The sequence below is a fragment of the Meles meles genome, chromosome 1, assembly GCF_922984935.1.
Source record: "Meles meles chromosome 1, mMelMel3.1 paternal haplotype, whole genome shotgun sequence".
In the NCBI taxonomy this organism is placed as follows: domain Eukaryota; kingdom Metazoa; phylum Chordata; class Mammalia; order Carnivora; family Mustelidae; genus Meles; species Meles meles.
The window spans coordinates 109,491,593-109,514,180 of NC_060066.1; the positions used below are offsets into that span (position 1 = coordinate 109,491,593).

Below are 22,588 nucleotides of genomic sequence, written 5' to 3' on the forward strand. Positions count from 1 at the left end.
CAAAGATAAAATTAAAGAAGATATAGTTAAAATTTGTATGTTTTTTCCTATTAATCTTTTTTTAAAATATATTTTATTTGGTGCCCCTTAATCTGTTTTTTTGTCAGTTAAATTCATAGGTCCAGTCAGAGACCCTAAAAAAATAGAAATTATTCATCCCCTAGAGCATTATTCTGATTCTGTGATTCTAGGTAAGCTATTTACTTTTTCACTTTTTTTTCTATAGTTGTTAATAACTCAAAAGTAAATTTAATACAAGTACCAAATCATAAGCCTAACGTGTCATTATTGTGGTGTCATGGCTCCCCCTCTGGCAAGGATGAAATTGGTTTTGATCTCAGGAAACTAAGTTTATCTGAAATGGTTTCCTCGTCTCTAAAAATCAGAGAAATACTTGTGTTTTCCTCCTAAGATAAAGGTCTTAGAAGAACCAAAGTAGGAATAAGATAGAAGAATAAGACAGTGAATTTTGAAAGCTGCTTGTGAACTTCAGGCATGAGAGAACTATAAAGCAAAATGATCATTAGACCACGGGATTTTCACAATTTTTGACTGAAAACAAGGTCTCCTGATTGACACTGGGCAAATGTTTTCTTACTAGGGTGGCTGTTTTCTAACTGGTTATGCAGACATATCGAAGTTAATGAATAATTATGTTTACACTGCTAACACAACTTATTCGGACACAAAACAATTTGTAAACAGCTTATACTCTTCAGCAATCTCCAACTACAGACCAGCTCTGATTTTATTATTGTTTCTAAATGAGGTATTAACTACTCTCGAAGCTCTCCACTGTCCCCACAGACAGCAAAGTAGAAATATCTAATAGAGATTGCCAGAGCACCTGGTTTCCTGAAGACACAGGAGACTAATGTGGGAGTGGAATGCATTTGTGGCAGACCCAATAAGAAAATCATAGAAAACAATCAGAAATTAACAGGGTTAACTAAATGGCGGTTGAGAACACTTTAGTCACCATAGGAAAGCTAAGTATTATATTGGAAAGGCTTGGCACATGCCATTACTTAAGCTTTGCCTACTGGCAATCTGGCATTTCTCTAACGGAGACTGGCTCTTCAGCCTCTCAGGATTCCCAGAGCGCCTTGCGCGGCTCTTGGCGGGAAAACGCCTGGAGGTCACAAGGCTGCTGCAGAGCCTGTGAGGGCGACGGTTGAGGGAAGACGCCTGCGCATCCCACAGAGCGTGTGCTGCGTGGTGCAGGTTTCGTGGTCGCTGGTGCCAGTCCTCAGACGTTCCGTAATGTATCTGTTGTTTGATTGTTCATTTGTTTTCTTTTGTTTTTGTTTTTGTTTTTTGCTTTTTAATCTCTTTTTCTGAAACCTCCCAACTATTTTTAAGTTCCTTAAAGTCTTAATGGTGAAACATGGGGGGGGGGGAGGTGTGGAATGTAGACCTACTTACTCTTCACGAGAGGTTCTTGAGACGAGGTTAACTCTGGCGTCTCGTCCAGGTTTCGTCAGAATCAGTTAAAACAGTAAATTGTCTCTTCTGGGACCTCTTCCAGTTGAATTTTCTGATTAAGAAAAGTGAAATTGGGGACCAAAAAAATTAAAGCTTAGTGAAAACATCACTTGTAATTGAGAAATCATAATCGGCCAAAATCTGGAATATTTTCTGTTCCTCTTTTGCGGTTGTTTCACAAAGTAGGACAATATGGTATTATACCGAGAGCCATGCTGAAGTTCAGTAAAGGAACTTTACCTGATTCGTCCTTTTGAAACTACAAATTTAAAACAAAAATTTCAGGATTTTTTTCCCATTTTCTTTCTTGTTTTTTTTTTTTTTGTTTTTGTTTTTGTTTTGTTTTGTTTGTTTGTTTGGTATTATTATTCATTTGAGAGAAATAGCACGGGAGAGAGCACACAGGAGAGCGGAGAGCGGCAGCAGAGGAGGGGGGAGGCGGAAGGAGAAGGGAGCAGGGAGCTAGAGGAAAGAGGGCCCCTCAGGATCCTGACCCGAGCCTGAGTTGAAGACAGACAGTTAACGGACTGAGTCACCAGGCGTCCCCACGGTCGTTTGTTTGTTTGTTTTGTTTTTGTTTTGTTTTGTTTTGTTTTTAGGTATACATATATGAAAGATCTTTATTATAAAGAATTAGTCACACAATTAAAAGGCCCAAGATCTGCAGTTAGCAAGCTGGAGAGCCAAGAAAGAGTTGAAGTTTCAATTTAAGTCCAAAGGCAGGAAAAGACAGATGTCCCAGCATAGCAGACAGGCAGGAGGAGTTCCTTCTTACTCAGGCTTTGTGTTTCATTCAGGTCTTCAGTTGACAGGGTGAGGTCTGTTAACCCTAACAGGGAGGGCAATTTGCTTTACTCAGTCCAGCAACTCAAATATTGATCTCATCCACAGCACCCTCACAGACACACCCAGAACAAAAAACTTAAGATTAAAGAGTTTGGCAAGGGCAGTTTTCATTACTTAATACCTACCTAACTGTAACCGTGTAGTGAATGCTTGAATACATCGATTTGTTTATGTAAAATTTATTTACATGAAATTATTCACATAAAAAAGTCTGACTTTACATGTAATAAACTAGAATGTTAGGGATAAAAATAAGATCTGAAGTTAAAGCTTTTATTTATGTCATAAGGTTGAATTAAAGAAAAAACTTTATCCGAAGATGGCCACTGCACAATTGCAAAGAACTTCCATGGTATGATTTCGTGTACTTTAATATATGTTAATTTAGCTAATTTTATTGTTTATTGAAGTCTCAATTATTTTTATATTCTAAAGTCAGAATCAACTGTGGATTTAATGAGATCAGGAAATTCCCTATTTTAAGAACTGAAGATATTTACTAAACTCTTTATAGAGTCAATGGAGAAATATAGTAGATATTTGATGCAGTGAATTAAATAATTGGTTTATAGTCAATTTAGATAAGGTGTGAATAAATGCTATTCTCTTGCTTTGATGAAATTATCATTCTTAGCAGTCCATTCCTACACTTGATCTTAGCCAAAAGGCCAAGAAGCGATTTAGCAGTCCATTCCTAGGAAATGAATGTACATGCTTCACAAAGATAAAATTCTCATCTTTGCACAGTTCTTGTGTTACAGTTACCTAGTTGGTAACTAAAGAGAAAAGAAGTGTTATCTATCATGTGCTTATAGTCAACTGCAGGAGGATTTTTGACATGATTTTTAACTACTTTTTGCATTTTATCTTTAAGCTGCAACCCTGGAATTACCCTCACATCTTAGAAGCCACCCTACCCTGACTTTCTGGGGTTTACTAACCACTATGGCTAGGATTTTTTTTTTTTTTAATTGTTAGAATTCTTTGGGAAAGTATGATGCTTATGCAAAATTAGATCTACTCAAAGTTCAGGAAGATGTTATTTTTAATAAATCTAAATGATATGTTTAAATTTTCCTTGAATTTAGAGTGCATTGGTGTTTCCCAATAAGATATCAACAGAGCAACAGTCTTTAGTGTTAGTGAAGAGGCTTCTAGCAGTTTCAGTATCCTGTATCACATATTTGAGAGGAATATTTCCTGAACGTGCTTATGGAACAAGATACCTGGATGGTAATGTCATGTTTATATTTTGTTTGTTTCAATTTTTTAGATGTAATGTTTATTTTAAAACTTTCTTTAGAGGTGCCTGGGTGGCTCAGTGGGTTAAAGTATCTAACTCTTAATTTCAGTTTAGGTCTCAATCTCAGGGTCAGGAGTTCAAGCCCGTGTTGGGTTCCCTGCTAGGTGTGGGAGCCTATTTAAAAAAAACCACGCATTGGGGCACCTGGGTGGCTCAGTGGTTTAAGCTGCTGCCTTCGGCTCGGGTCATGATCTCAGGGTCCTGGGATTGAGTCCCACATCGGGCTCTCTGCTTGGCAGGGAGCCTGCTTCCCTCTCACTCTCTCTGCCTGCCTCTCTGCCTACTTATGATCTCTCTCTGTCAAATAAATAAATAAAATCTAAAAAAAAAAAACCACGCACACACAAAACTTTTCTTTAAATGTGTTTTTATTTTGGCTTGCTTTAAAATTGTAATATTTTTGACCCAGCAATTGTACTACTAGGTATCTCCCCAAAGATACAAATGTGGTGATCCAAAGGGGCATCTGAACCCCAGTGTTGATAGCAGAAATATCCTCAATAACCACTATGGAAAGAGCCCCAATGTTCATTGACAGATAAATGGATAAAGATGTGGTGTGTGAATGTGTATGTATATGTGTGCGTACACACACACACACACACACACACACACACACACACATTAGAAACTACTCAGCCATCAAAAAATGAAATCTTAAAAAAGAATGAAATCTTACCATTTAGAACAACATGGATGGAACTAGAGAGTATTATGTGAAGTGAAATAGGTCAATCGGAGGACAATTATCATATGATAATTCATATGGAATTAAATTCATGTGGAATTTAAAAAACAAAATGAGGGGCGCCTGGGTGGCTCAGTGGGTTAAATCTTCTGCCTTCGGCTCAGATCATGATCCCAGGGTCCTGGGATCAAGCTTCGCATCGGGCTCTCTGCTCAGCTGGGAGCCTGCTTCCCCCTCTCTCTGTCTCTGCCTGCCTACTTGTGATCTCTTGTCGGTCAAATAAATAAACAAAATCTTAAAAAAAAAAGAGAGAGAGATCAAAGGGGAAGAGAGGCAAAAATAAGACAAAAGCGGGGAGGGAGACAAACCATAAGACTCTTAAATAGAAAACAAACTGAGGGTTGCTGAGGTTGTTGGGGAGTGGGGTAACTGGGTGATGGACATTGAGGAGAGCACACCGTGATGTAATAAGCACTGGGTATTATATGAGACTGATTAATCACTGAACTCTACCTCTGAAATTAATAATAGTTATGTTAACTTTAAATAAAATAAGAAAAAATAATAGATAAAACTAATTTTTACTTGGAGACTTTCTAATAATAGCTTTATTAAGGTATGATTCACATACCTGACAATTCATGCATTTAAAGTGCACAGTTGAATGATTTTTAGTGTATTCAAATTGGTATGCAATCATTACCGCAGTCAATTTTAGAACATTTCATTAACCCATAAGGTAACTCCATAACCAGCTAAATGGCTCTCCACTTCCCCTGTCCTAGGCATCCACCAGTCTGCTCTCTATCTCTATGGATTTGCCTATTTTGGATATTTCATATAAATGGAATCATACAATATGTAGTCCTTTGTGATCAGCTTCTCTCACCTAATTTTTTTTTTTTTTTAGATTTTATTTATTTATTTGACAGAGAGAAATCACAAGTAGGCAGAGAGGCAGGCAGAGAGAGAGAGGAGGAAGCAGGCTGTCCGCAGAGCAGAGAGCCCGATGCGGGGCTCGGTTCCAGAACCCTGGGATCATGACCTGAGCCGAAGACAGAGGCTTTAACCCACTGAGCCACCCAGGCGCCCCCTAATGTTTTTAAGGTTATTGATATGGTAACATGAATTAGTACTTCATTCTCTTTTATTGCTGAATAATATTCCATTATATGGATATACCACATTTCATTTATTCATTCATCAGTTGAAGAACCTTTGTTTCAGTTGTTTCCACTTTTTCGCTATTTATATTTTTTCTTTTTCTTTTTCTTTTCTTTTCTTTCTTTTTTTTTTAATTTGAGAGAGAGCGCCCACGAGCAGGAGTGGAGAGGGGCATAGGGAGAATCTTAAGCAGACTCCACATTGAGCTTGGAGCCAGACGTGGAGCTCGATTTCACAGCCTTGAGATCATGACCTGAGCCAAAATCAGAATCAGACGCTGAACCAACTGAGCCACCCAGGCACCCAATTTTTTTGGATTATATTATTATATAAATATAATAAATATATATATTATATTTTATATAATATATATATAAATAATATATATTATTATTATAAATAATGTCACATTCATGTACAAGTTTTTGTGTGGACTAAGTGGTTTTTAAAAAATATATTCAAGGGGTGCCTGGGTGGTGTAAGTTGGTTCAGCATCCAACTCTTAAATTTCAGTTCAGGTCTGGTATCAGGGTCGTGAGATTGTTCCCACTAGGGGCTTAGCAATCAGCAGAGTCTGCTTGAATTTTTCTCTCCCTCTGCCCCTCCACCTTGTACACTCGCTCTCTCTCTCACTGAAATAAATCTTTTTTAAGTATATTTAATACCTTTAGATGCACTTAATCATAATATTTTTCCTCAGTTTCTCAAGTTTAATTTTACCTGACATTACTCTTATAATGACAAACTATGTAGATAAAAGTATACTATTATTGGGGCACCTGGGTGGCTCAGTGAGTTAAAGCCACTGCCTTCGGCTCAGGTCGTGATCCCAGGGTCCTGGGATTGAGCCCCACATCCGGCTCTCTGCTCAGCAGGGAGCCTACTTCCTCCTTTCTCTCTCTGCCTGCCTCTCTGCCTACTTGTGATCTCTGTCTGTCAAATAAGTAAATAAAATCTTTAAAAAAAAAGGTATACTATTATTAATAGCTTTGTACAGTGGTAGTTAGTATATGTTGTGTTATTTTAAGGAAGTAAAAATAATATAGTCTATTTATACTACAGTAATCATTCATTACCCAGGGCATAGTATGTACCTAATTCTGTGTGCTAACTATATGCTGGGCAATATGTGAAGTGCTATGTTATGTATTATATCTTGTTAATTCATGTTATAGGCCTATGAGTTAGACATTATCCCTATTTTTCAGATAAGGAACCTGAGGCAGAAATCTCAGTCCTTTCCATTGTATTACCCGTTGCTTTCCTGCAGGTCTCTATCTCTGGTAGTTAGTTAAATTCTTAGTCTTTTGCAAGTATTTAATTGGGATAAGGGCCTGCAAATACTAAGACTCTTGGATAATGATGGTGTGAAAGCATTATATCTGACTTTAAATATTTTATAACTTTTAAGAATTTTTTTTCTACATATTAACATGTATCCTAGTCATTATGGTGTCATTTTATAATAAGGAAAAAAATATTCTTTGTTTCCATAAAACGTTTCTTCTTTTAAATTATATTAATACCAATCATCTGGAAGTTCATTGCTATTTAATAATATAATATACCTCTCATACACAGCTGAAGAAAATAATCTTCAGTTAAATTTCTAGTTGTTTACTAATCTTAAGCAACTCTATATTTATATAATTTTGGTGTTTAGATCTTTGTGTCAAAATTCTGAGAGAAGATAAAAACTGTCCAGGATCTACACAGTTAGTGAAATGGTAAGTAAAAGAATACCGAATTATATTAAATTATTTTTTTTCTTAAATCACATTCTTTTTTTATACCTTGGATACCTTTCAGTGTTTAACCTAATTTTAGTAATTCCCTTTTCAATACTAGATACCATTTTTGCAGGTCTTTGGATTTTTGCCTTAAAATTTTCCTTTATTTTATGCTCCATGTGAACAGAATTCATTTTCCTATTAATGTTCCCCACAGGTAGCTGTCAGATATTTTACCTCCTATCCGGAACCATTCTCTATCAACATTTTATATTTCTGCCACTATTTGTTTTGTTTTATTATTTTAAGCTGGTTAATAAGAAGGGAACTTTGGGAGACCACCTGGCTCAGTCAGTAGAACATGTGGCTCTTGATCTCAGGGTTGTAAGTTTGAGCCCCACACTGAGTATAGAGATTGCTTAAAAGAAAAAATCTTATTAAAAAAAAGAATAACAAGAAAATTTATATTAGTAATGAGATAACATGGAGACTTATTAAAAGAATTAAAAGAATTCTTTTCTGGAAGTGCATTCAGTCTAAAAATGAATCCTTTGTTATTTTTTAGGATGCTAGGATGCTACGATGCTTTGCAAAAAAAATACGTAAGTCAGTATCTCTTTATCTTTTCTCCTACAGTTTATACTCCACAAATGTAATAGCAATTACCACAAAGTAAAACTTTAATTTAAATTAACTTGTGTATAGGACAGTCCAAATTACTCAAAAGTTTGAACATTTGGGGCACCTGGGTGGCTCAGCGGGTTAAACCTCTGCCTTCAGCTCAGGTCATGATCTCAGGGTCCTGGGATCAAGCCCCACATGGGGCTCTCTGCTCAGTGGGGAGCCTGCTTCCCTCTCTCTCTGCCTGCCCCTCTGCCTACTTGTGATCTTTGTCTGTTAAATAAATAAAATATTTTTAAAAAATTTGAACGTTTGAACATTTTAAAGACTAATATTCAACTCATTTTAAACCAATAGAATTAATACTTAACAAATTTGCCAAGCCAGTTTTAATTGTTAACACGTATTTGTTTTAGTATTGCGTATTAACTTACAAAAACTTAATGAATTAAAATAATTCATTTATTAGTTTCACATGCCTCCTACAATTTTGTTTATACTAATAATTTAATAAATTATTTCTTTGTGAAAGTTCAAAAATAAATTTCTGTGTAATCTAGGTTAAATTGCCTCTAATTCTAAATAAGGAAATTCCAATTAAAAAGTGTTTACTGGGGGCGCCTGGGTGGCTCAGTGGGTTAAAGCCTCTGCCTTCGGCTCAGGTCATGATCCCAGGGTCATGGGATCGAGCCCCACATCGGGCTCTCTGCTCCGCTGGGAGCCTGCTTCCTCCTCTGTCTGCCTACTCGTGATCTCTCTCTGTCTGTCAAATAAATAAATAAAATCTTTAAAAAAAAAAAAAAGTGTTTACTGTAGACTATTAGCGTGTTTATATCAACACATATAAAAAAGTCAAACTCTAAACAAAATTGTAAAAAAGAAAATTTTATCCTTGGTCACTAACCTCCCTTATTAAAGCATTAAATATTTAATACTAATTAAATATTGAGTGACAGCTATGTGCTAGACACATATTCCAGGTGGTCAACGAGACAAAGAGGATCCCTTCTGTAGTGGGAAAACAGTCAATAAAACAAGTAATTCAGGTAATTTCCAATTGTGTTAAAGGCCAATAAAATATTGAGAGAAAGTGTGTCCCAGGTGGAGAGGTGGGGTAACTTTAAATAGGGTGGTCCTGAGTAAGTGACATTTAAGCTGAGACTTGATTGAGAAGAAACCAGCCAGGCAATGACTTTGGGAGAGAATATTCCTGACAGAACACAAATACAAAGAGTTGAAGGGGGAGCTGAGAGAGTTCAAGAAGCAAAGAGAAAGCAGTGTGAATGGGAATAGAATGCAATGAATAAGGGAGGGAGAATAGTTTTAGAGGAGCCTGAGGAGATAGGCAGGGCCAGAGCATTCAGAACTGTGTATAGGTAAGGAGTTTGGTTTATTTTAAGTGCGAATAAAAAACATTTGAAAGTTTTAAATAGAAATGTAACATCATTTGATTTATATTTTAAATTAAAAATCAATCCAGCTGCTGTTAAGACAATATACAGTGGAAGGAGAATAAGATTGGAATCAAGGAGAATGGTGCTTAATCTGTTAATGCGGTACTGGTGAAAAATCACCAGCGCTTAGACTAGCATGGCAGAGAAGGAAAGAAATGAAAAGTTTCAGGATATATTTGGCAGTAGAACTGATTGGACTTGATAGATTGGTTGTAAAGTGTAAGGAAAAGATTCAAATCAAGGATGACTCAGATTTTTGGCAGATTAGTTGAGTGGATTATTTCCTGTGATTCTCTATTCCTATGGTCTCCAAAGCCTCTTCCCTTTATCAAAGGAGCAGAGTCCTGGGGCACCTGGGTGGCTCAGTGGGCTAAAGCCTCTGCCTTCAGCTCAAGTTGTGATCTCAGGTCCTGGGATTGAGCCCCACATTTGGCTCTCTGCTCAGCAGGGAGTCTGCTTCCCCCCCCAACATACACTGCCTGCCTCTCTGCCTACTTGTGATCTCTCTCTGTCAAATAAATAAATAAATAAAATCTTTTTTAAAAAAAGGAGCAGAATCCTGAACTCTGCTTTTCTCTTTTCAAGATCAGTTCTTACATTGTAAGGGTTTGATGTGTTATGTCACAATATATATTTTCCTTGTAACTGGCAGAAATGCATGTATTTTCTTATGTCAATGACATGAATTTCAACCTTCAGTAAGTCAACTAGAAATAGATATTTGGGGGAATAAGGAAGGACATCCAAGGTTTTGCTTTATATACATCATATTTTCTGCAAGATTATTTCTTATTAGGAATAAATGTTGAAATAAGACAAAGAATTCTTGTGATCCATCAAGAAAAAATATTTCATAGAGTAAAAGTAAGATTTTTGTTCTTTTATTTCAGCTAAGGATGGTTGTTCTAGCTGTAAGTATTTTAAAATTGCATGTTCTTTCTTAAAGACTGTCCTTGCTTATTTAAATAACACTAAAACCAGCAATTGATGTGTCACTTTATTCAAACAAATGATCTATTTATTGGAAAAAAGTAACAAATTAATATTTTGGGGGTCATTTTGTATTTTGTTTTGCTGAATCCATTTAATAGTTCAGTCTAAATATCCAATTTAGTTCTCCTTGAATACTTAGACTCATAAAACTCAATTGTAAATTATTTTTAAATAGGTATACACCAATCCAGAAGACCCTCAGGTAGGTATGCTTAAGTTAGTAAAGAAACATAATATCTCTAATATCTAAAAATAACATAAATTACAATAATATCTTATGCTTTTATTTTTTCCTTTTAATTTTTTTTATCTTATGCTTTTAATGATATTCACTCTCACATGTATTTTCACATTTGAACCTCATAAAGGCTTTTTTGAGGTAAGACAAGGCTTGTATTGTTATCTTTTTTTTTTAATAAATTTATTTATTTTTTTTCAGCGTAACAGTATTCATTGTTTTTGCACAACTCCCAGTGCTCCATGCAATACGTGCCCTCCCTATTACCCACCACCTGGTTCCCCCAACCTCCCACCCCCACCCCTTCAAAACCCTCAGGTTGTTTTTCAGAGTCCATAGTCTCTTATGGTTCGCCTCCCCTTCCAATTTTTTTTTTTTATAAACATATAATGTATTTTTGTATTGTTATCTTTAAACAGATTAATATGCTTGCTATCAGAGAGATTGATTGGGTGACTGATTCTGGGCCACAAATCCAAAACCCCTTAGAAATAACCTAAGTCTCCTAACTTATGCGTTTATGTAACATTCTTTTTATAAAATTATGAAAGGGGTTGAGTTTGACAAAAATGAGATACTTATCCTTGAACTTTGAATATCCATCCAATCCTGTCACATCCACTTGTTCATCTGACAATTAAAGAAGGGATTGCTACCATTATCATCTTCACGTTATAGGTAAGGAAACCTACATACAAGGTTTCTTGCCTAAGGTTACAGTGGCAGAACCAGAATTTGGACCTAAGAAGGCCAGTCCATGATCTTGGTGCTTTAACCATTGCACTATTGTTATTATAATATATTCATTCAGTCATGGAGAACAGACTTTTTTTTAGAGAGAGCTGATTCCCCTTCCTGTGAGAGCACTGAAATGTAAAGAAAGCATGTGTGTCCATGGTGACAAAATCTCATGAGCTGTGAATTAGTTGATTGCTCAGAAGCTAACTAATTGTTCAGAAAATATTCTTTTAGTTTCAAATGTTTTATATAGTTCAACATTTTTTCTTACACGAGCAGCTTGCTGATTCACTAATATTTATTTATTTATTGTTTGGTGTGCCAGGCACTTTTATTAAGGGCTCTATGTAAATTATCCTATTTGCTAAAAATTCGCAACCACCAATGACATAGGTACTATTTTCAGGCCCTGTTATTAGCTCGGGAAACTAAAACCTAGAAGGCTTAAATAACTTGCTTCTGGTTACATATAACAAGCATTTAAGTCCTGTGCTTAAAGCCATTCTGCTTGAGTAAGAGATAATACTGCCCCTCTTACCTGCCTCCTAAGGAGTTCCTTCCCTCTGGGATATATAATATACATTGCAATTAGTGGGAGAATATATATCTCTCTTGAGACTGAAGCCCCAAATCCCAAATCATGGGAATTTACTATTAGGACTTGAAAGTTTCAGTTGACCATTAAGGACTAACATGGCAGAAAAAAACTATTAAATCAACGTTAAGAGTCATACATAAGCTGCATTTAGCTACTTGGCCACCAGCACTGTATATCAAACACATAACTGTAATGTTTTCTATTTAAGACAATTTCAGAATGTTACCAATTTAAATTCAAGTATACTAGTAACGGACCAATCATGGACTTCATAAGGTATTTTATCATTTCCTTTTTGTAATACAGATTACTACTTATTTATATTAACACTATACTGCTAAACTTCAAGATTAATTCTGAAACTTCTCAAACATCCTCAATTAACCATTGAGGTATGGCTGTACAAAATATCTTTCGAGCAGCTGCAAGCCCAGATTGTGTGGCTAATTATATACTATTTTAATTGTGAAACAGAGCCAAAGAGTAAGAAAGCTATTGTATGCTTGAGTGATTAGAAATGTAATTAAAGTCCTTCACTCATTTCCTTTAAACATCTGATATAAAATGCATATTAATGTAAATAAAATTATTGTTTTATAACATTATTAATAGTGATATTAAATTTTAATAATAGTGACATTAAAACACACTTTATGGTGACTTTCAGCTTAAAAACTTAATGATATAATAGGAATAAGAATCTCAAATAGTATGGTGTAAAGTTGTTATTAGAAGCCATGAGTGTCATAAAAGAAATTAATGTGTGATTCTCTTCTAGTAAAAACCAAAATAGTGAATCTAGTATGTCATCTGCTGACACCAAGAAAGCAAGTATTCTCCTGATTCGCAAGATTTATATTCTAATGCAAAATCTGGGACCTTTACCTAACGATGTTTGTTTGACCATGAAACTTTTCTACTATGATGAAGGTATCACTTAAAATACATCCTGTTGTTATGTATATGTTTTATTATTGAAGCAATTAGTTTCCATCCTAAATGATTTTTTTAAAGATTTTTATTTATTTGACACAGAGAGAGAGAGATCACAAGTAGGCAGAGAAAAAGGGGAAGCAGGCTCCCTGTCGAGCTGAGAGCCCGATGTGGGACTCGATTCCAAGACCCTGAGATCATGACCTGAGCCAAAGGCAGAGACTTAACCTACTGAGTCACCCAGGCGCCCCCATCCTAAATGATTTTAAAGCACCTCAAACTGTAATATAATTTTTGAAATTATTAAAATTTCATTTAATATCAGAATTTGAAAAAGAAAGATTCAGGGGCGCCTGGGTGCTTAGTTAATCCTGCCTTTGGCTCAGGTCATGATCTTAGGGTCCTGGGATTGAGCCCCACATTGGGCTTTCTGCTGAGCGAGAAGTCTTCTCCCGTTCCCTCTGTGCCCTTCCATTTGTGTGCTCTCTTTCTCTCTCTATCCAATAAATAAATAAAATCTTAAAAAAAGAAAGATTTGGAAAATTAGACTTCCAAATATGCACAAACTTTTCCAGTGATAGGAACATATCCATGTGAGGTAAAACCTCACTCATAATTAAAGAAATGGAACAACTGAGATGCCACTTTTCAACTTACCAGAGCAGTAAAATTTGTAAACCAATTATTGGCAAGGGTGTGGGAGAAATCAGGCACTTTTATAATTCTTGAGAGAATGTATATAGGTGCAACAATTTTAGAGGACAATTTAGCAGTATCAAAATTTTAGATGCACATTTTCTTTAATCCAGAAAATCAAAAGTATCTTGGGAATATACTTAAACATGCAACATTATATGTTTATAAGGATACTGTGCAACTTATTAAAAAGAATGTGCTCCTAATTTATCCAAGGAATATTAAAAATGGATTAAAAGGAAAGGTTAAAAACAGCTAGGTAAGTATAGGGCACCTGGGTGGGTAAGTCAGTTAAACCTTAGACTCCTGATTTCGGCTCAAGTCATGATCTCAAGAGTTGTGAGATAGAGCCCCACTTGGGCTTCGCACTCAGCACCAGTCAGCTTGTCCCTGTTCCTCTGCTTCTCCCCATCGCAAACCCTCTCCCCGGCACACATGCACGCCCACACACATGGTCTCTCTCTCAAATAAATAAAATCTTAAAAAAAAACCCAGCAAGGTATCAAACAGTATGATCTTCTTTGTGTTGTGTTAAGGATATACATATATATGAAATATGTATTTTACATGTATAGTATCTTCTAGAAGAACATAAAGCAACAACAATAATGACAACTAACATTTATTGACTACTTACATTGTGCCAATTCTGGTCTGAGGATTTAATACACTTTAACTCATTTAATACCTACCCAATGGGGTAGGTACTATTGTTATCCCCATTTCAGAGAAAACCAAGTCAAGGACAATAGATAACTTATTCAAGGGTAATAGTCAGTCAAGTGAAGAAAAAAAAGGTTGTCTTTTATATTATTTGAAATGTTTTCAATCTGTATTTATTATATTATTATTATTATGTTCTCTTCAATTTCATGAACATCACAGCTTATACTTACTTTTTGCAGTTACACCCCCACACTACCAACCTCCTGGTTTTAAGGATGGTGATTGTGAAGGAGTGATATTTGAAGGGGAGCCTATGTACTTAAATGTGGGAGAAGTCCCAACACCTTTTCACACCTTCAAAGTAAAAGTAACTACTGAAAAAGAACGAATGGAAAATATTGATTCAGCTATATTATCACCAAAACAATTAAAAACACCACTTCAAAAAATTCTCATGGACAAAGATGATATAGAGGATGAACAGGAGCATTATATAAGTGTCAGTACATTTTAAAGTTATAAAGTATAATAGTAACAAATGTTTGACTCAATTCTGAAGAATAATAGTTCTCAGTGATATTTGTATAAATACTGTATTATAATCATAAATTCAAGGTTGGTAGGGACCTTAAAGAAGGTATCAGCTTTTCATTTAAAAAAATTTTCCCTTGGTGCAAACTCTGTTCTCAGAAATTTAAAAGCACAACTATTCTGAATGAAGCAGGGAAAGGTCCTGGAGGCCCAGCCTCTCATCACCTCAACTACCCTTGTAGTGAACTCTGAGGAAACTCTTTGGTCTGGAACATAATTTGAACCACTGAACTACTCCAGTTGCCTAACTAGTGTTGAAATCCTTTCTACCAATACCCCTGCTAGGTGCTTATTTTAGACCTGTGCTTGAACTTTCTTGGGGCCTGCAAAGTCACTGTCCTGAAGCAGCCTGGAAGTTCCCAGAAGGCAGGAAAATTGTGTTTCTTCTTTGTAATACTCTTGTGCCTACCACATAAGTGTACAGTGTGCATTCTCAATATTGGCTAAATGAATGGATGAAAAAAATATTAAAAAGTCTTCTTTTAGTTGTAATTACTCAATCACGTTAACATGATTGTTTCTTAATCTAATCTTTGTTGTTGTTCAGTTACCTTATTTTATTCTAAATTATAATCTCAGTACTTATGTATAGAGTTTTCTTTTTTAATTCAGGCTCTGCCATATCCTAACAAATAGAAAATTCAGTTTTCAACCAGTTTAGTCAAAGAAGTCTTCTCAAAACCTAAATCCCAGTGATGGTTTATAAACAAGTATAGCTGGGATTTATGTAGCATTCTTAAAATATTTAAAGCTTGTTGATGTATGTCACAAAGAGAAAAATAATTATAAAGTAGACATTAAACTTGTTACTGTTTCTACCATACTATGACTGAGCTTATTCTTCACTAACTCCCTGAAGAGGGTTGGGGCCTTTTTTATTCAAGTGTTTGATAACATCTGTAGAAAAATTCTGGAGATATAGAAGTAGTAGTTGTATGAACTTGTCTCATCCATTGCCCTCAAACAATAGTAAAAACTAAGGGTTCTTAGAACCATTATGTATTTTTTGAGAAAATTGTATATTTGTCCCTAAAGCGACCCTGCAAAGTAAAGTAGTAGTTTATACTTTGTCTGGATAAATATGGTTCCTGGTTATGGTAATTATAGGACTTTATTTCTACCAAGTGTAAGACAGTTGTAGTGGTGTGTTATATTTAACCTTCATGTAAAACACATTTGTTCATAAATACTTCTACCCAGTTGTTTTAATTGCTTTTTGGAATGAGACCATTTTTTTCTTCATGTAATTATGTAGGATGATTTTGACCTTGAAACTAAAATGGAAGAGCAGAAAAAATACGCCAGATCTTCTGAACTTGGAGGTAAGAAATTAATGAAAATGTAGATTGATTCACTTCCAATTCAATTTTATACCATTTTAACTCTCTTTTTTTTTTAACAGAACCAAATTTAGTTTGTGAGGAAGATGAAATTCTGAGGTCTAAAGAAAGTCTAGATCTTTCAATTTCTCATTCTCAGGTACAAATTTGGTAATTTAACTCACTTTTAACTTTTTTTTCAGAAGAATATTATATGTTTATTCAGTTAATTTTCAGGTTTCCTTATTATATTCAAGGTCTTTTAGAAGAAAATTAGGTCTTAAGAATGCTTTTTAACAAAATTTGAAAACTATTTGCTGAGCCATCTGGATGGCTCAGTCATTAGTTGTCTGCCTAATACTCAGGTCATCGTCCCAGGTCCTGCGATCGAGCCCTAGTAGGGCTCCCTGCTGTATTCCTTTTCTCGCTATCTCTGTCAAATAAATAAATAAAATCTTTAAAAAAAAAATATATATATATATATATGTTGGAAAGTTTTAAGTATATTACTGTCAGCTTATTTAGTAATAAACCTAAATACTGTTCATAAAATTTCAGAATTTCAGAGCTAGGTAGAATCTTAAGTAATTATTCCACCACCTTTTATATTTACAAATGGAGTATATAATACTTTTTGTTGCCTGGAGCAGACACGATTAATTTTGTTTTCCGTAGACAATAAAATCTTGATATAACATTTAGATAAAAAGAACTTGAAAATAATGGGACTGATTATTGTCCATGTTCCTCTGCACTTCCCCTTTCTCCAGTGGGAGTGAGCTTAAGTTCTTATCTCCTGGAAGAGTAGTGTAGTACCTGATGATCATTTGGGATTTTTTTCAGTTCAGTGAATGATCAATTATATACAGTATCAGTTTCACTATCTTTGCCTTTGCACTTTTTGTGACAGTAAGAACTACTTAAAATTAATGGTTTTCATTAACATACTAAAACCCTAGATTTTAAGTTCCTGAATTTTGGAGCCCCATTATTATGTTATAGAATGTTTTTGTTATGTGATTTTGTGTTATTATTTTCTAGGTTGAACAGTTAGTCTGTAAAACATCTGAACTTGATGTGTCTGAAAGCAAAACAAGAAGTGGAAAAATCTTTCAGAATAAAATGGTAACTGTACCTTTAGATTTTTTTTTTCCCACTCTAACCTTATAACTTTTTCCCACATGTGAGTTTGTTTTGCTTCTTAACCCTTTATTGGATGAATATTTGGTAAGTACCTATTATGTGTCAGGTACTTTACTAGGTGCTGGAGATATAACATGAATAACACATAGCTTCTGCTCTTAGCTAAAAGTTTAGTAATTGGAGGTCAACAAACAATGATAGGGGGCCATGATAGCAGTTTGAATAGGCTACCTGGAACAAAGGAAAGAATGGTGAATTTTACTGAAAGTACATAAAAGAGAAGAATTCAGGAAAGGCTTTGAGAAATGACACCATCATCCAGATTCCAAGGAGATTGCCTAGAATACCAAAATATTCTCATGTTTTATCTGGTAAATAAATTGTCTTGTTAATAAGACATGAAAAATTAATGTTTTGTATATACTTTGCATAAAATGAATCTCATGTTTTTAAGCAAAAAACCCACTAGTTTATGTTAGTTTTCTATTTTTGCTAAATGGAAATTTGTATTTTATTTTAGACTTTTAAGTTACTCAGACTTTCCAAGATGAAGAAAAAGCATTCTGTAAAATAGTATATCTAAATTTAGGAAACAAACAGCATACTCTAACAGTGGTATAGTGACATTTCTTTCCAACTCCTCATTCAGTGATAGCATGTTGGTAGCTTGAAATTGGACATGATGAGAATATTCACAGTGTGGAAATCAGCAAATGCCTTAACACAGGATTTGTTACTCCCAGAGAACTGATTGTTAAACATTTACCAGCACACCATTGATTATAGTGCCATTTTTAGGTGTTTTTTTTTTTTTCCCACAGTCTTTTTTTTTTTAAGTTTTTATTTATTATTTTCAGTAATCTCTATCCCCAATTGGGGCTTGAACTCATGACCCCAAGATCAAGAGTCATATGCTCTTCTAGCTGAGCTGGGAGGTCCCCTTTTTCTACATTCTCCATAGTAAGTTTGAACTGGTAGAAGGCAGTATTCAAACTAGTATGCTGATGAGAGCAAGAGATAAAAGAATTTCAAAAATTAGTACAGCTAGCAGCAAAATGGCCTTGTAGGCAGCTTCTATTTAGGATGAGTATCCTTTACTAGGATATGGGGAGAAAAGCAAGAATTAAAAAAAAAAATTATTAGGAAGGATTTTCTTGTAATAAGACATTAAGATACTTTGGGGACATAAATTAATTTCTGAAATTGCCTATGTTTTTGGATATGAACTCTCTGCCACAGTACTCCTGATTTTGAGAATCATGGCTGAATTATTGTTAGGAAATGACAAGAAGTGAAAATATTTAATAGTATGTACACTAAGAAAGTTATTGAAAAGTACATTTTCGACATCAAAAAATAAGCATGTCCTTTTAGAGAATAGTAATAGACAGCTAATAATGTGTCATCATCCAATATTCATTTTAAAAAATTGCATAGATAACATTATTTACAATAGCCAAAAGGTGGAAAAAAACTAAATATCCATCAATAAACAAATGGATAAACAAATGTAGTATACTTATACCATGGAATATTATTCAGCCACAGAAGTAATGAAGTACTAATGTATGCTTCAACATGGATAAACCTTGAAAACATGCTAAATGAAAGAAATCGGTCACAAAAGTCTACATATTATATGATCCTACTTATCTGAAAGTCCAGAATAGGGATTTCTATAGAGAGAAAGAAAGTCTTAGAGCTAGTGGGAGACAGAGGGAATCAGGAAGTAATAAATTCAAAGAACCTAGGTATCTTATCTTAGTAGGAAATAATTACAGTAGGTATAATTTTAAAAAGAAAGAAGAGAATGAAGGAAGAAACAAATCAACCAGCCTCAGGTTTCTTTTTGGAGTGATGAAAATGTTCTAAAATGGACTACAATAATGGTTGCACAACTCTGATACTTAAAATTATTGAACTGTAAACTTTTAAATAAATGAATTGTATGGCATCTGAATTATATCTCAGGAAAGCCTTTTTCAAAAACTGCATATAGTTGCCTATAGTTAAAAAAAATCAAGTGTTGGTTGTTCTTTGAGAAATAACCAATTAGTAATTATTCCGTCTTTGTGGAGGCTAATGGAAATCAACCAGTAAAATCTTCTAAAGAAAATCGGAAGAGAAGTCAACTTGAACCTGGGAAAACAGTAAGTCTTATGATAATATACAGGTTGAATAAAATGGCAGGTGTCAGACCATCATTACTATAGATTAAATTTTATTTTATTTTTATTTATTTATTTATTTATTTTTAATGTATTTTTTAGAGAGGGAGAGGGATCAGCAGAGGGAGAGAGAAAAAATCTAAAGCAGCTCCATTCCCAGCACAGAGCCTGACACAATTTCACAACCTTGAGCTCTGACGTGAGCCAAAGTCAAGAATGCTTAATGGACTGAGCCACCCAAGCACCCCTAGATTAAATTTTAAATGATAAATGTGATAATATCCCTGGATATTACCTCAAAATACTGATATCCAAATCTTGTTTATATGTAATTATTTCTAAAAAATGAGGTGATTTGAAAATGAGATGTGTGAGGTTTATTAGTTTTTTCTATGTAAATATTTACTGATTTATGAATGATTTGAAGAAGTTGGAGGAATTTATTAAAAAAATTAAAATCAGTATGTCCAGAAAAATATGAATAGAATGAGAAAATGAGAGTATAAGACTAGTTAGGCCATTTTATTTATGTAGAGCTAAAATTGGGCCACAAATTTGATCTCAGCTTCTGAGAGAACAAAAGTGAAGTATAAATAAGTTACCAAATCAACTCGTTCCATAAAAAATAGCATCTTCTCTTAGTACCTTAGGAAGAGAAAGAAAAATTTTCTTGACCTACATTTTTTTTTTTAAAGATTTTATTTATTTATTTGACACACAGAGACCACAAGTAGGCAGAGAGGCAGGCAGAGAGAGAGAGAGGAGGAAGCAGGCTGTCCGCAGAGCAGAGAGCCCGATGCGGGGCTCGATCCCAGAACCCTGGGATCATGACCTGAGCCAAAGGCAGAGGCTTTAACCCACTGAGCCACCCAGGCGCCCCATGACCTACATTTTTTTAACAGTTGTTTCATATTTGGGACCTTATTTTACCAAATCAGATCTTGTATTTGTCATTTCTGAGAAAAATATTTGTATTTTTCTTTTTTTTTTTAAGATTTTATTTATTTATTTGACTGAGAGAGGCACAGCGAGAGAGGGAACACAAGCAGAGGGAGTGGAAGAGGGAGAAGCAGGCTTCCTGCCTAAGAGGGAGCCCGATGCAGGGCTCAATCCCAGGCCCTGGGATCATGACTGGAGCCTAAGGCAGATACCTAATGACTGAGCCACCTGGTGCCCCAAATATTTATATTTTTCAACTAGAATTTTTAGTATTATTAGTAGGTTAACATTTAGGCAACTGAATAAGACTGCTTTAAAAAAAATCAAACTTTAAAGGGGTATTCTCAAAAATAAGTTAATATTTTTTTCAATTTACATAACTCAAGAAGGAAATGAAATAACCTGACAATTAATACATTAAGTCTTGCCAGTGCACTAAGCTTTGATTTTTTTTTTTTAACAAAATCATCCAATTCGTATCATTAGTGAGTTTTTTCCAGAAAAAATCAAAGTTGAGTTACTCAGAAATACTCCTAGGGGCACACCTGGGTGGCTCGGTCGTTAAGCATCTGCCTTCAGCTCGGGTCATGATCCCAGGGTCCTGCAGTGGAGTCCCACATCGGGCTCCCTGCTGGGTAGGGGAATCTGCTTCTCCCTCTCCCACTCCCCCTGCTTGTGTTCCCTCTGTCACTGTATCTCTCTGTCTAATAAATTAATAAAATCTTAAAAAAGAAAAAAAAGGGGGCGCCTGGGTGGCTCAGTGGGTTAAGCCTCTGCCTTTGGCTCAGGTCATGATCTCAGGGTCCTGGGATCTAGTCCCGCATTGGGCTCTCTGCTCCGCAGGGAGCCTGCTTCTTCCTCACTCTCTCTGCCTGCCTCTCTGCCTACTTGTGGTCTCTGTCTGTCAAATAAATAAATAAAGTCTTTAAAAAAAAAAAGAATACTTTAAGGAAGTTTAAGTCAGGCACTGCTAAGTACCAGGGTTACAAAAAGAATAATACATGATTTAAATCTTACATGGTGCCAAGGTAGAATGTTTCATTATCTGTAGCTCATTTTAAAATCTTTTTTCCTTCTTATCCCCTCATAATATTTTACTATTTTGAGGACATAAGGTTAGATCTATGTTTTTGACTTCTCCAACAACCCAAATAAAGACCTTACACTTTATAAGTATATACTTACAGCAGCCATCAAAAGATACATTAATAAAATTTACCCTACTTTTTAAAGAACGCAGGTATTCTATCTTAGTAGGAAATAGTCATACTATGTATAATTTTAAAAAGAAAGGGAAGGATGGAACAAACAAACCTCAGAGACATGAAAAAAATCTGGAAGTAAAGACATGTAAGCTGAAAAGTATCCTTAGTAGTTGTTTTCTTTTGACAGGTCCTTCATCACTTTGATTCTTCTAGTCAAGAGTCAGTGCCAAAAAGAAGAAAGTTTAGTGAACCAAAGGAACATATATAAAAATTAATTTTTTCTTCTGCATGTTTGTGAAGTTCTCAATATTTCAACTACTGGACAATGTATTATTATTTAAATGTGTGTTTGCCATGTGAAAATTTATACATAGTCTTAAGCAGTTAGTACAAAAATGAATTTTTAGCTGTCATATTGTGATCCTTAATCTTATCTGAGACAATGCAAGAGAACTTTTGGATAAAACCAAAAGTACCAGTGTCATAATTGATTTTGCTCATTATCTACTCAATATTGATGTATCTTCCACTTTGGTAGATACTTCCTTTATACATATATTAACCTTTAAGGCACTCTAGAGCCAATTTTAAAAACAAATAATGTTCATTTTGTTATTAAATTTTGGTAGGAATTTACTTTTTATTTATGTTAAAACTGTAACACTTAACTGGTTATTTGTCCCTGTGTCATTAAAACAATGTTCTTTGGTGCTTTGTGGGAGTGTACTAACATGGTAATATGTAACATACCATTAAAAATTGGTTAATTTTTTAATTTTTTTTTTAACTTCAAGGCAAAATGAGGACTGATTTTTAAGGTCTGGCATTTTGGGTAGCATAAATAAAATATTCTTCAGCATCTAGACTCTTTCATGGCTTCTAAATTTTATTTAATTAGCAGAAAATGTTTGGGTACTAATTTTGAGATCATTTTGGTAAATAATACTTTACAAGAGTTGAGCACACTTCCCAGAAGCTTTGAGTGGTAGTGTGAAAGATACTGTCTGTGCGTTTAGGGAGAAACCTGAGACTTGGTTTCAGCTTTGATCATTTCCTTTGCCTTAAAAAAG

The 22,588-nt window shown here is 34.8% G+C and overlaps 1 protein-coding gene across 3 annotated transcripts; it reads left to right on the forward strand.

Annotated features, from left to right (window-relative positions):
• HORMAD1 (HORMA domain containing 1) lies at positions 1 to 22,586 on the forward strand. 3 transcript variants are annotated; one of them, XM_045992385.1, is made up of 15 exons: positions 1 to 191; positions 2,621 to 2,683; positions 3,420 to 3,564; positions 7,150 to 7,213; positions 7,782 to 7,818; positions 10,182 to 10,202; positions 10,460 to 10,486; positions 12,067 to 12,134; positions 12,637 to 12,788; positions 14,393 to 14,652; positions 16,000 to 16,066; positions 16,147 to 16,223; positions 17,105 to 17,188; positions 19,285 to 19,356; positions 21,706 to 22,586. In XM_045992385.1, the coding sequence occupies exons 2-15, from the start codon at positions 2,651 to 2,653 to the stop codon at positions 21,784 to 21,786; spliced, it is 1,188 nt and encodes a 395-aa protein (XP_045848341.1). In that variant the 5' UTR covers positions 1 to 191; positions 2,621 to 2,650; the 3' UTR covers positions 21,787 to 22,586. The 3 variants fall into 3 exon arrangements, with proteins under 3 accessions (XP_045848341.1, XP_045848455.1, XP_045848372.1); XM_045992499.1 differs by lacking the exon at positions 1 to 191 and adding an exon at positions 1,080 to 1,260; XM_045992416.1 differs by lacking the exons at positions 1 to 191; positions 10,460 to 10,486 and having other exon boundaries at positions 1,974 to 2,683.
• Positions 22,587 to 22,588: the final 2 nt, after the last annotated feature.

Excerpts from the sequence above, each read along its gene's own strand:
- HORMAD1 (XM_045992385.1), top strand. The coding sequence starts at position 2,651 with ATGGCCACTGCACAATTGCAAAGAACTTCCATG. Across the intron at positions 10,487-12,066 it reads CCAATCCAGAAGACCCTCAG|ACAATTTCAGAATGTTACCA; the intron begins GTAGGTATGCTT and ends TTTCTATTTAAG. Across the intron at positions 17,189-19,284 it reads AAATCTTTCAGAATAAAATG|GCTAATGGAAATCAACCAGT; the intron begins GTAACTGTACCT and ends GTCTTTGTGGAG.